This window comes from Hemibagrus wyckioides, linkage group LG01 (genome assembly GCF_019097595.1).
Source record: "Hemibagrus wyckioides isolate EC202008001 linkage group LG01, SWU_Hwy_1.0, whole genome shotgun sequence".
Taxonomy (NCBI): domain Eukaryota; kingdom Metazoa; phylum Chordata; class Actinopteri; order Siluriformes; family Bagridae; genus Hemibagrus; species Hemibagrus wyckioides.
Genome location: NC_080710.1, coordinates 1,707,453 through 1,721,489, shown reverse-complemented (window position 1 = coordinate 1,721,489; position 14,037 = coordinate 1,707,453). Strand labels below are relative to the sequence as shown.

At 38.6% G+C, this 14,037-nt stretch overlaps 1 protein-coding gene across 2 annotated transcripts; it reads right to left on the bottom strand.

Annotated features, from left to right (window-relative positions):
• LOC131367101 (uncharacterized) lies at positions 1-12,731 on the bottom strand. Of its 2 annotated transcripts, XM_058412365.1 has the most exons (5): positions 12,655-12,731; positions 12,486-12,558; positions 2,859-2,962; positions 2,324-2,369; positions 2-2,186 (listed from the first exon to the last, which is right to left on the bottom strand). In XM_058412365.1, exons 4-5 carry the CDS (start codon positions 2,350-2,352, stop codon positions 701-703), a joined length of 1,515 nt encoding a protein of 504 aa, XP_058268348.1. In that variant the 5' UTR covers positions 2,353-2,369; positions 2,859-2,962; positions 12,486-12,558; positions 12,655-12,731; the 3' UTR covers positions 2-700. The 2 variants fall into 2 exon arrangements, with proteins under 2 accessions (XP_058268423.1, XP_058268348.1); XM_058412440.1 differs by lacking the exon at positions 2,859-2,962 and having other exon boundaries at positions 1-2,186.
• Positions 12,732-14,037: the final 1,306 nt, after the last annotated feature.

Below are 14,037 nucleotides of genomic sequence, written 5' to 3'. Positions count from 1 at the left end.
GTAATAATAAGAATCTGCAGAACATCTTTCATACTTTCATACAGAGTAAATATCTAAGATATCTAAGATTGTCTCTGATTCTTTCTGTAAAATATTTGCAATAAGTTCTGGCTGAATGAAAACAGGCAAAATGATGAGAGGTCACTAACATCAGTCAGGTAGCTTACAAAGCTAAATGGCCAGTTTACGTTTGTCTACATACTTTGAACTAAAAAAACAGCTATGTTTCTACTTTGGGCTCCATCACTGTGTAGATGCTGGGGTTTGGTGATTAATCCCAGTGTTCCAAGAACAGAAACATTTTCTTTGTCAGATCAACATTATAGCACAGATATTTTTTTGTATATATCAGCCCCCATTGCCTTTTGTAATTAGATTTTATTTCAATAGTATTAATAAAGAAAACATTGAGAAAATCATTTTAAGGATATTTTTATCATCTAATGCTAGAATCAAGCCACATACAGGGATGCAGAGGCCAAAGAAGCACAATTAATGATATGAAGACAAAGAAAATCAGAGGATTCATAGATACATTAATCTGGTAGAGGCTTCCTCTTTCATCATATGACTAAATAACTAATAAGAAAATAAACACCTCATCATAGAGTGATTTGTAGAGCACACTACACAGTACTGATGAAATGATCAGTGGACTGTTATTATGTAAAGTAATGATCTAGCCATTTCCTGCATACATCTACAGTCTAGTCTTGTCGGACTTCCCCTCTGCCTTTTTCTTCAATTCTTCAAGTTTCTGTACTATTTCTTCTTTACATTGAGTTTCCTTTGCTTCCTTACACAGGAGGTCCAGATCCTGAAGTTCAGACAGACCATCAGTCTTTAAGGCGATCTCCTGGAGGACATGAATACACTTATCACATTCTTCCACCAGTCTGGTTATTTCTTTTTCTTGTTTGGAGATTGCTTCCTCTAATTGGCGTATCCAGCTCTTATTCTCATCAGACTCTTTCTTATAGTTCTTTTTCAGATCTTTCAAAGTCTTCTTGACCTCCCTGGTCTTCGTCTCATAGATTTTTTCCTCTTTAACATGGTCAGTGTAGTGGCACTTTCCTGGACACACTGTGCAATAATTCTTAGTCATGACAGTACACCATGAAAGATCTCTGACCCACCAGCATCCTGGATAATGACAGTTCACCTCACACACACTGCAACAAGTAGCCTCTTTGCTCAAACCTGTTGACGGGTCAATTGGTACCTTTTCTCTGTAGGACTCTTCAAATTCATGTTCAAGCTGCATTGCATTGATTTGTTTCCTTAAACTGGTGATGTGTTTGACTAGCTGCTTGCGGTGTATCAGCACACTTTTAGTATTCTTCAAACTTACAGGTTTGTTCCCCTTTAGAAAAGTCAAAAAGTCATCCATGCTTGTGTTGAACAGATCCCATGCTGCATGAAAACCTTGAATCAGTTGATCAGTTTCCTCTTCACAATCGAAATTCACAAAAATGTTTTCACAGTGACTGTTGTCGAACCTGAAATACACAGGCTCCTCATCATCAGTCTGAGCGCATGGGATTTTGGCTTCTTTGATGGCTTTGATAGAATTTGTAGGCTTTGTTGGTGCATGTGTGATGAACACAACAAAGTTTTTCTTCACATCATTGCTGAATAAGGAAAGAACAGCATTGAAAACATAGTTCTGTCTTGTATTGAGTCGAACCGTGCTGGATGACATCACCAGACACACGGCATCAACTTTATCAACCCTTTCACCGGATCTCAGTAACTCAAGCAAACTTTCAGCAACTTTTAAATCCTCATCTGTACCTTCTGTTTTTCCAAATCCAGGTGTGTCAATGATGGTCAGAGAAAATGGGCAGTGTTCAGTAAATAAATCATACACCGTTACTGTAGAGGTTTGAGATTGAGATTGGTTTTCTTTTGTCTCTATGACCTCAAACCAAATTCTGTCTTTACTCTCAACACCAAGCATGTAGTTGACCATGGAGTTGATGAGAGTCGTCTTCCCCACTCCTGTTTCGCCAACCATTATCATGGTTTTATGAGGTTTGCTCTCATCTATTTCACCAAATGCCATTCTCTTCAGACTTTCACTGTCAAGTAGAGTCCAGGTTTTTAGAATATATCTTGTGAGGAATCCTTTTATTTCCATTTTGTTTTTCATATATTTATGTTGTTGTTCCTTCTTTGAGGAGCTCCTAAGAAATTAGATCCATGTACAGAGAATTATAATAGATAAAAATATTAGATATAGATATAAAAGTGTTTGATTGCCTGCCATTTGTGATAAAGACTGAAGCTATAATGTAGATATTACAGAAAAATGAATCCTTACCCATGAGTGAAATGTTGACCGTCTTCCATGACTCTTTGTCGAGTGTCTAAATGTGAGAAAAGTTAAAAAAAATACTTTCACTTAGAAATAATAAAATAATGTGTATTCCCTGTAGTTTGCTATTGCAACACACTGATTTGATCAAATACAGGAATGAAGATCGAGAGAACGAGAGAATATGAGGAGAATGTGTTCAACTTATAATTAATATTCCAATTTTTCAGAACTGTTCATTATGATTAATTTCATGTCTTTATACAGAAACAGAAAGAAAATCAGAAGTCAGATTGTGATTGAATAATTAAGACCAGCTGCAGTTATTCACCAACTTCACTGTGCTCACTTTGGTCTTGAGTCCTAATATATTTCTACTTAAATATTCGTATAAATTAACATATCTATAATGACAACAACTGAACAGCAACTTTAAAGCATAACTGCAGCATCATTACATTTTAACAGCATGTCAAAGCCTGAATAACACTGTGAAGCATCATCACCTTCATTTAAATGGAAATCCAGTTTTATCACCTACCTTCTAATGTAGCTGTATACTTTTCCTCCTGTTCAGCTACAACACAGTAAAAATTCGACTGAGTAGAAAGCTGCCTGTGTGTATCTCAGCACCTCGACTGTCACCTAATTCACAGGAAATCAGTAAGGTATTCTGCTGAGAACGAGATGGCACAGCATTTCCTGAGACCTGGTCTGTCTTCCTCTCTACACAGCCATTTCTACAGCTACAGTTTCAACATGTACACCTTTAGTTTTACAAAAAATAAATAAATAAATAAACCATATAGACATTTTTGCTTGTCAAAGCCAGTAACATGTTAGTGTTGACTTCAGTGGAGATTTTTACTCTCCTGTTTCCACCAATGTCACAACTCAAGAAATCAAATTACTTTGTACAACTACTCTGTGTGTGTGTGTCAGAAACTTTCTCCGATACCAATGTTGTTATTTTAGCATGATAAAACATCTTTATGGTGTATGAGTCATATGTTTATTATAGAGTATTAGAATGGTTGTTAAGAGCATGCAGAGCAGTATGAAAAAGTGTGGTCATTAAAAATGAGCACAAGGTGTGTTCAACTGTGCACACAAAGATAGCAAGTGTGAAGCAATGAACTGAATGTACAGAGAAAATGTTGCATGCCAGAGCTCTGGCTTTGCAGGAAATGAGCACTTACACAAGATGCAATTCATGCAACACAACCTCCTATCACATATCCTATTAATATAAATCTAAATATGTTGGCTTATTACATATACTGTATGTTAATAATTCCAGTGACTATTATGTGATTTTGACAATTAGGGACACTGTGTGGTCAGCTTGAGTTTTGGAAAGACTATCTAAAATAATAAATTATATAAAGAAGAAATTAACCGATTCATATGAATATTTTATTATTAGAGTGATTTTTACATTAAAAACCGTCTATTGTTTCTGTGTTACATAATTATATTAATTATAAATTATACCACTGCTATTTTCTCTTTATACTAATGACTGAGGACCCAGATGTTAAACTTCTGAAGTTTGCAGATGACACTATCTCCTTGGACTGAGCCAATGAGTCTGCATATCGGCAGGAAGTGGTGTATATCAGTATCCAACAGCCAAGTGTAATATGTAGAGACCTTCAAGTTTCTGGGTTCTACCACTTCCCAGGACATGAAATGTGAGAGCAACATAAACTCTATGCTCAAAAGCTTCCATGGAAGCTTGTCTTCGGCTTGTATTTTTTGCTAATAAAAAGCTACGTTAATTAACTTTTACAGTAACAGGATTGAATAGCTATTGATTCTGTTTAAAGTGAATTTGAATAGTAAATAGTAATGTTAGTAAAAAGTTAGCTTTTTGAGTGTTATAGAGTTAACCAAGTAATGTGTCTGTAATTTGACTGATCTAAACCCAATACTGTTGTGAACTACTTTAAATTCAACTGTACCAGAAAACTGTACAAAATTCAGGATTTTGTACAAAACATGTAAACTCTCAAAACATGTAAACTCTATTATGAAAGAAGACACCTGGCTAAATTGAAATATACCTGATGATGCTATTAAGCTAGTGGGCCATAATTGAAAAACATTCCTTACTTAGAATTGTTATGGGTGCATACACACCACCATAGGGTAAAGTCAAGATCTACTACAGCATAACAATCAGCCAATTATCAGACATATTTAACAACATATTCAACCTCTCACTGTAGCAGATTAATATCTCCATATGCCTCAAATGTGCTCAAGAAGTCAGCAGTGAAATACAGGAATGTCTATTGCAGAGTTGTCCTGACTCCATAATGGGGTTTCTATATTTCAGCTCTACTTTTAAATAAGTAGACAGTTTCTTTTATTTTTATATGCTTGCAAGAGATTTATGTTTGAGATGAATATGATAGAATATAGATACAGATACAACGTTTAAAAAATGATTTAACACAGGTCCAGATTAAAGTTTAGAGGCACACTTTTGCCATATAGCTGGCCTGAAGCTCTGCATTAACCTGGGACTATTCATTAGAATCACATCATATTTTTCAGTTTTTTAATCCAGACTCCTTTTTTCTTACTGTTTCCTTATTTGTTATGTTCACCTCTGTACAGCAGTTTGGTCAACCCTTGGGTGTTTAAAAATAAATGTGATTGACTTCAAATTTGAATGCATATCCCTTGCTTGCAATAACTGCATTAATGCTGTTCACCCACAATTGTCGCATTTTTTTTGTGAAGCTCTTCCAGGTTTGTAGAGCACCTTCTTTGAGTCATTGTTTGTTTCAGGGTGTTTCATCCTTCAGTCCTCTCTTTAAAATTTCCGATAATACTCAGTGGGGTTAAGGTCTGATGATTAACTTGGCCAGTCTAAAACCTTTCACTTTTAATCCCTGATGATATCCTTTGTTGAGTTGCAATTGCATTTTAGATTATTATCTTACTGCATGGTGAAATTCCTCCCAATTAGATGTGATGCATTTCTCTGTAAATTGTTAAATGGAATGTATCTATGAATTTCTGAATTCATTCTGCTGCTGACACCATGAGCTCCATCATCACTAAAGATGTGAAAAGTGAGTGCAGTCCAGAAACAGCCATGCAAGTCCAAGCCATGACACTACCACAACTATGCTTGACAGGTGAGCTCATATGTTTCAGACCTTGAGTAGATCCTTCCATTGTCCATATGTTCTGGTCTGGTCTTCTGATTCTTACTGCTGATGAGTGCTTTACCTCTTGTGGTATGGTAGTTCTGTTCTCAAAGTCTTCTTGAAACAGTGGATTGTGATACCTTTACCCTGCCCTGTGGAGGGTGTTGAAGATGACTGTTGTTTTTGGTCCTTTCTAAACAGCTGTCATAATGCTTCTGTTTTCTGCTGCTATGGCCAACCTGCTCCATGTCTGGTTGTTAGAACACCAGTGTTTTATTTCTTCTTCAGAACATACCAACTGGTTGTATTGGCTATGACCAATGCATGTAAATGACTCTGATCAATTGTGCCTCTTTTCTCAGATTGCAAATGATTTTCTTTATTCCTGTGGACAGCTATTTGTTAGTTTATCCATTTTTGAACAAGAAACATTATGTTCAAGCTGCAAGGAGTCAAAGTTGCATCCTATTGCCTTCATTTCTCAAAAGAAAAGTAAAAAAAAAGTAGTTCTGCCATGCCAAGAGGAGTTATGTAGGAAGCAGGGACATTTAGTCATAATCTGGCCAAAGTCGAGGCACTGACTCAAAGTTGTCCTCCATCCCTTTCTTGCGTACACAGATCATCTGAACCTGTAATATGTCAGGAGGGCCCAACACTTCTTACTAGGTGGGCTCCCTTATTCACCACATTCAATTTCTCAATATCCAACAGACCTGGAATTAAGAACAGTAAAGCAGATGCTTTGTCCAGAACACATGACCTACAAACCAAAGACCTGTCATTCCAACCCATTTTTGAGCCCACCTCCTTGGATGCTTTAATCCTCTGGGAGATTGACCAGAAGAAGTGCTACAGCAGGTGACCCTAGATCAAGCAACAAACCACCCAGGAAGTCATTTCCTAGGATGACTTTGGGTCTTAAGCAAGCCCATTACCACATACCCCAAATGAATACTTTAATTACTCAATTCCCAGCTCATAAGGGCCCTTACCATATACCTCTGACATCCTCCCCTTCAATGCATCTACCATGCACTCTTGCTCTTCCAGTATTCAGTTTTTCACTGTGCTGTCATTAACAGTCAATGTCTTGAGACTGTTTAGCCTTCCATTACATTATAGTTGTTGTTTGTATATAGTCTATGCATTTAGCAGGTTTCACTGAAGTGTAGATTCCTGTTAGTGGTCAGCAACATATTTAGCATTAGAGTGTTTTCGTTAGTGTATACATCACTATTGATTATGTTAGTTTGTACAGCCATTTTCTCATTCCTCTGTGTGTTCAATAAACCACTGCTTGCCTGACTTAAAGCCTACCTGCCTGGAGTTTTCCATGTTATAACCACCATACATATACATTTTATGTCTGCCTGAAATATTTCCCCAGTGCATAAAATATTATTATCAGACAATGTGAGGTTGTGCATGTATATGTGAACACACTCTTTACCCATGACCTCAAAAGGCTGACTTAACTTCAGCAAATGTTTCGTGCAATCTTGGTGTGGCTTTATGAACTTAAGCCACTTTTAACATTATGTTTTAAAGTGTACTTTATAGGCAAATGCAATCTCAGCACATGCAGCCTCTGCATCATACATCTGGGTATTCATGACTCACAAGACACACTGGCAAAAATTCGATAAACGTATATCAGCTACATCAAATGTTTGCTAAGCAATGAATAGTAATTTATTATTAAACTAATTTAGTCTTAGCTGCCTTGGTTTATGCCATTACTTTCCTTTTGAAAGTTGCACTATCTGTACTATGAGCTACCTTACATTTTAAAATAACTTGTAAAAATTTACAAACCCCAAAAAAAATTTACAAACCCAGAGCAGGAGTAAAATATGAGCATTGGGCCTCATTAATCAATTTAGATTTCATAAATTGTGCAAAAACTCTGTACTATGTGATAGAAGAGCTCACCCCGCTGCCCAAAAAGAAACCAGAAATGCTCCTCACACAACTGCCATCTGGTTTGCAAATTGGTGGGATGGCCCCTGTTTTTTTGAGCTGATCCCAAAGTTGCCTGTACCCCTCTGAAGAGGGGAAGTGGGATTGAAGTGGGATTCTGAAGTGGGATTCCCTACTTCCCAAACTGCCACAACCACTGAAGATTGATGACAACGAAAGTACAGAGGGTCTGCATAGCTCACAGTGGATGGGACACCACCTCATCTTCAAAAGGTGAGACACAACACCCTAGACACTGTAGCTCCACTTTAAAGGAAATAATTAAAGAGAAGAAACTAGCACCCTGGTACAACGACCACACACAAGCTTTAAAACAATCAGCTAGGAAACTAGAACATAAATGGCGTCAAACTAAATTAGCAGTATTTCAGTTAGCATGGAAGGAAAGCCTTCTGAGATACAAAAATTCTCTTAGTGCTGCTAGATCAGCGTATCTCTCTGCCCTAATCGAAGATAATAAAAACAATCCTAAATTTTTATTTAGCACTGTAGCAAAACTAACTAGGAGTAAAACCAGTGTAGAAAAGTGCACACCATCTACATTTAGCAGCAATGACTTCATGAATTTTTTCAGTGAAACAATTGATAATATCAGGCAAAAAATTTAGACTATTAATTTAAAGCCAAATTATTTGATAGATAATCCTGTAGATAATATAGCTGATCTCTGATCTCTGATTTCTGATCAGAGCTTAGAGTGCTTCACTCCACTTCAAGAGCCTGATCTAATTTCACTAATTTCTTCTTCAAAACTTTCAACCTGCATCCTAGATCCTTTACCCACGTCTTTCCTTAAACAGATATTACCAGTAGTTACTGAACCCCTTCTAAAAGTAATTAATTCTTCTCTAAGCACTGGCTATGTGCCTAAATCTTTTAAACTAGCAGTTATCAAACCCTTGATTAAAAAACCGGACTTCGACCCCTGTCAGCCGTCTAACTATAGACCGATATCAAACCTGCCCTTTATCTCCAAGATCCTAGAAAAGGCTGTAGCACAGCAGTTACGTTCAGACCTGCATAGAAATAACATTTATGAAATGTATCAGTCAGGATTCAGGCCTCATCAAAGCACAGAGACAGCACTGGTTAAAATGGTAAATGGCCTGTTACTGGCTTCTGATCAGGGTTGTGACTCCTTACTGGTGTTACTCAATCTTAGTGCAGCTTTTGACACCACTGACCACACTGTTCTACTTGATAGACTAGAACATGTTGTTCATGTTAAAGGAACAGCCCTCTCCTGGCTCAGGTCTTATTTGACTGCCTGTTATCAGTTTGTAGATCTAGATGGTGACTTCTCCATGCATACCAAGGTTATGTTCGGTGTTCCACAATGTTCTGTCTTAGGCCAACTGATTTTCTCCTTATATATGCTACCCCTTGGTGTAATTTTTCGTAAACAAGGTATTAGCTTCCACTGTTATGCCAACAACACACAGCTATATGATTCAGCTAAGTCAGATGAGAGAAACTTATTAAGTGTGAAGCTTATTAAGATTGAAGAATGTGTAATGGACATTAGAAATTGGATGCTTACTAACTTCCTCCTGCTTAACTCTGACAAGACAGAGGTGCTTGTTCTAGGACAAGATGCAGCTAGAAGTAAGCTTTCTGATTACAGAGTAACTGTGGATGGTCTTTCGGTTTCATATTTCACCATGCCTACTCCGATCAAAGCTAACACTCCTGAGCTACCAGTGTTCTGAGTTGCCAGTGTGACCACTGGCTCTACCCCTGGTCAGAGTCTCGTCGCTTGGTGGTGCTAACTGATGCTGTTAATGGATCTGTGTGGACAGCCTGTGACCAGGAGACAGCCATGGCCAGAGCCACTTGGGGACTTTCACACCGTCACAGATCTGCCGTTGCATCAGTCAACATGTAACAGCAAAGAATTAGTGTCTATAATGAACTCAGATACTATACTGACCTAATAGTTCCCCATAAGCCCTTGGTTGCTGTTGTAGAAAGGACATTATTTAGTTACATTTACATTATGTAGTGTCCAGTGTCACCCAAATGAGGATGGGTTTCTTTCTGAGCCTGGTTCCTTTCAAAGTTTCTTCCTCACATCATCACAGGGAGTTTTATAAATAGGGATAAAATACTTTAATTTAAACTATATATATATATATACACTATATTGCCAAAAGTATTCGCTCACCCATCCAAATAATCAGAATCAGGTGTTCCAATCACTTCCATGGCCACAGGTGTATAAAATCAAGCACCTAGGCATGCAGACTGTTTTTACAAACATTTGTGAAAGAATGGGTCGCTCTCAGGAGCTCAGTGAATTCCAGCGTGGAACTGTGATAGGATGCCACCTGTGCAACAAATCCAGTCGTGAAATTTCCTCGCTCCTAAATATTCCACAGTCAACTGTCAGCTGTATTATAAGAACGTGGAAGTGTTTGGGAACGACAGCAACTCAGCCACGAAGTGGTAGGCCACGTAAACTGACGGAGCGGGGTCAGCGGATGCTGAGGAGCATAGTGCGAAGAGGTCGCCAACTTTCTGCAGAGTCAATCGCTACAGACCTCCAAACTTCATGTGGCCTTCAGATTAGCTCAAGAACAGTGCGCAGAGAGCTTCATGGAATGGGTTTCCATGGCCGAGCAGCTGCATCCAAGCCATACATCACCAAGTGCAATGCAAAGCGTCGGATGCAGTGGTGTAAAGCACGCCGCCACTGGACTCTAGAGCAGTGGAGACGCGTTCTCTGGAGTGACGAATCGCGCTTCTCCATCTGGCAATCTGATGGACGAGTCTGGGTTTGGCGGTTGCCAGGAGAACGGTACTTGTCTGACTGCATTGTGCCAAGTGTAAAGTTTGGTGGAGGGGGGATTATGGTGTGGGGTTGTTTTTCAGGAGCTGGGCTTGGCCCCTTAGTTCCAGTGAAAGGAACTCTGAATGCTTCAGCATACCAAGACATTTTGGACAATTCCATGTTCCCAACTTTGTGGGAACAGTTTGGAGCTGGCCCCTTCCTCTTCCAACATGACTGTGCACCAGTGACCAAAGCAAGGTCCATAAAGACATGGATGACAGAGTCTGGTGTGGAGGAACTTGACTGGCCTGCACAGAGTCCTGACCTCAACCCGATAGAACACCTTTGGGATGAATTAGAGTGGAGACTGAGAGCCAGGCCTTCTCGTCCAACATCAGTGTGTGACCTCACAAATGCGCTTCTGGAAGAATGGTCAAAAATTCCCATAAACACACTCCTAAACCTTGTGGACAGCCTTCCCAGAAGAGTTGAAGCTGTTATAGCTGCAAAGGGTGGACCGACGTCATATTGAACCCTATGGATTAGGAATGGGATGTCACTTAAGTTCATATGAGAGTCAAGGCAGGTGAGCGAATACTTTTGGCAATATAGTGTATATATATATAGCTGCTTTGGGATATTGTCCATTGTTAAAAGTGCTAAACAAAAATATTTAATTGAATTAAATTGTGTAAAGACTTCCAGATCAAGGATCTTGTGAAGAGACTGGAGAGGGCCAACCTTACCATGCTCAACCTCACAAAAGGGTATTGGCAGGTCTCTCTAGCTCCAGAAGCCAAACCACAGACCAGCATCAGCACAGCCAGTGGCCAAGGTGCAATACAATGTTCTCCCCTTTGGTCTTCATGGAGCTCCTGTGACATTCTAGCACCTCATGGACATTGTGTTAAGGCACCACTGCCAGTATTACTTGACCTATTTAGATGATATTTGACTCCATTCCTTCACCTGGCCTGATTATTTGTACTACCTAGGGGAGGTCTTGGGAGCCCTCTGGAAAGCAGGCCTAATGGCCAGCCTGTGGAAATGCCACCCGGGGCTGACCAAGGCACAGTACCTGTGATACAGCAGGAGAGAAAATTCAGAGAATATCCCCAGCCCACCAGCAAGAAACAGGTACATGCCTTCTTGTGGTTGGTGGGCTACTACTGACAACAAAACTTTCTTTTCTCTCAGACCTTACAAAAAAGGCCAATCTGACCAAGTGCAGTGGACCAACAAAACAGAGCTCAGGAGAGGACTCACAAGCTCTGTGCTGAGGAACACCGACTTTAGCCTCCTCTTTGTTGTATACACAGATAGCTTTACTCCCAATGCCACTACTAGCCTGCTCCTTAATGCATAATATTTGCATCATTTTTAAAGTGCATAATATTTCTGCAACTGGATTGACTTCAAATCATATAATGTACTTTAAGTTCTATAATTCTAATTTAATATATTGTCAATTTTAAATTGTTTATTTTTATTATGTTTGAAGCATTTAGCATATGCTCTTATCCAGAACTAAAACAGCTTACAGAACTAAAGTCTTTATTCAAAACCTCAAAATCCTCATACTAGTTCACTAAAATAGGGACTAACCATTACCACTGAGAAGATTCAGTGAAAACCATTTATGGGCATTAGCAAAAGAATATAAAAAAACCTGAGCCAACACAAACCCATAAATTAAGACAAATAAAAATATTCAATTAATTATGACTAAAGAAATAAAACCATATAAATGTTGGTGCTGGTCTATCTACAAGCCTGTCTACATGGAACTCTAAGCTATAAACAAACATCTCAGCTGACAGCAGATTCATTGCTCACTAATTGTTATTAATGTTATATGTTGTTAAATATTCTTTAAATAATGACAGAATTGTGTGTAATGTTGTTGTTGTGGGTGTACATGTCTGCAGTAGGAGAATGCTCTAGTTCATGGGACCTTGCACTCATTTTTATTGACCATGTTTGCGAGGTACTTCTGTATGCACATTTGCTATAAAACTATTGCTATTAAAACAAAACTTACACTCTAATACTTTACTCACAGCTTTATAGAAACACTTACCTGTAGTAGTGTCTCCAGCACTACTCAATCCAATGTAGCTAATGAACTTTATTTATTCTGATCTGTGACAGTTCTGTACATTATTGGTACCAAAAACCATTCATAATTCTGCCTCTAGCAACACTTCTAAGTTTTTGCGTGTGTTGAGGGAATAATTAAAAAAGGAAACCTTACTGAAAAGAAGAATACTGGTACTCTGCCATGGTGTTTCTAGACAACAGCAGCACACAGCTGGTATTGCTTAAATCTAATTATGGAAAAAGAAAGGTTGTTTTCGTCAGACTAAAATAAATTATTCATAGTATAAAGCAATTTCAGATTAAAAATAAAAATAAAATTTTACCTGTTTTAAAAACTGAAAAGCTCCTTTTCCGTTATAATGCACCAGGTTTTAGACAGAGGTCTAACACATCACCAATACTCTTTTGTAATAACCGTACTTTTATTTGGACAAAAAACAAGTTACATCATGCAGCCCCCCCCCCCCACAGTGGGAGGTGTCAGATGATTTACAGGAATTCTCCACTGCAGTTACGAAGTGAAAACGAATGTGCTTGTGACTGTTATTTTATTTGGCCAAAAACAAGTTACATCATGCAGCCCTCCCACAGTGGGATGGTCAGTGGGAAGTGTCTAATGATTTACAGGAAATCTCCACTGCAGTTATGAAGTGAAAGCAGATGTACTTGTGTTTGTATTGCAAACAGTACAATACAGCTGTAACTTTATTTTAAATATTTTATTATAAACATAAGCCAATTCACATCCCATATAAAGAAATGCTAACAAAGGGTGAGGACAGTATAGTGTACATTCACCTGTATTTTGTGCTCAGGTCAAGAACGTCATCTTCACCTTCATTGTCTCCCGCTTATCTGGAGTTGGATTTGTGCTGCTGCTGCACCAATCCGTCTGTCAATCTCAAGCTCCATCCTTCCCTCACTCATAAATAAAACCCCAAAATAAGGTAAGAACTTACAGAATTTAATTTTTGTTTGAGGCTTGTGGAATCTCTGATACTGCAAAAGTTTTAGCCACTTATCCCAATTTGCAGGTTGATTTTTTACCTTATAATTCATACAGTTTGCAGTGAGTGACTGATGCCATGATGGTGGGAATTTAGCTCGGTTATAGTCAGCAACATTTATATTCCATCTCAGGCAGACAAGGACACTGCCTTGTGGGAACTACAGTGGTATCTCTGTGTTCGACCTTAATTCGTTCCAAAAGTCTGGTCAAATACTGATTTGGTTGAAAATGGAAATATTTTTCCCTATAAGAAATAATGTAAAACGAATTAATCTGTTTCAACTCGATGGCTGATCTCACAACTTTCCTCTTGGCAACACTGATGCCTGATTTCCCCTTTTTCTGAGACATGGCTACTGAAATTATACCACAAAAGATAGCGTGGGGTTATAACACAAGCACCCACAGATGATGCTTTCAGAACAGATGACCCCTGTAAACTGCTTCATCTCATTATTGTCTATGCCAGGGAACGCCGCATGGAAAGCGTGTGCAGCATGGGCATCGCTACGCCATTTTAAAAATTTTTACTCAGCACCCCTAAAATTCTGTGATTCTCCATAAATTCTACACAAATTCATGATCTCCTCAGTCCCCTTTAAATTTCATATGAAAACGATGGCAGACTTCGGCTCCTCCCCGTCTTTCAGCGTGTTCTTCAATCAGTAGACCGCAGTGTCACAGAGCAAGGATCAGA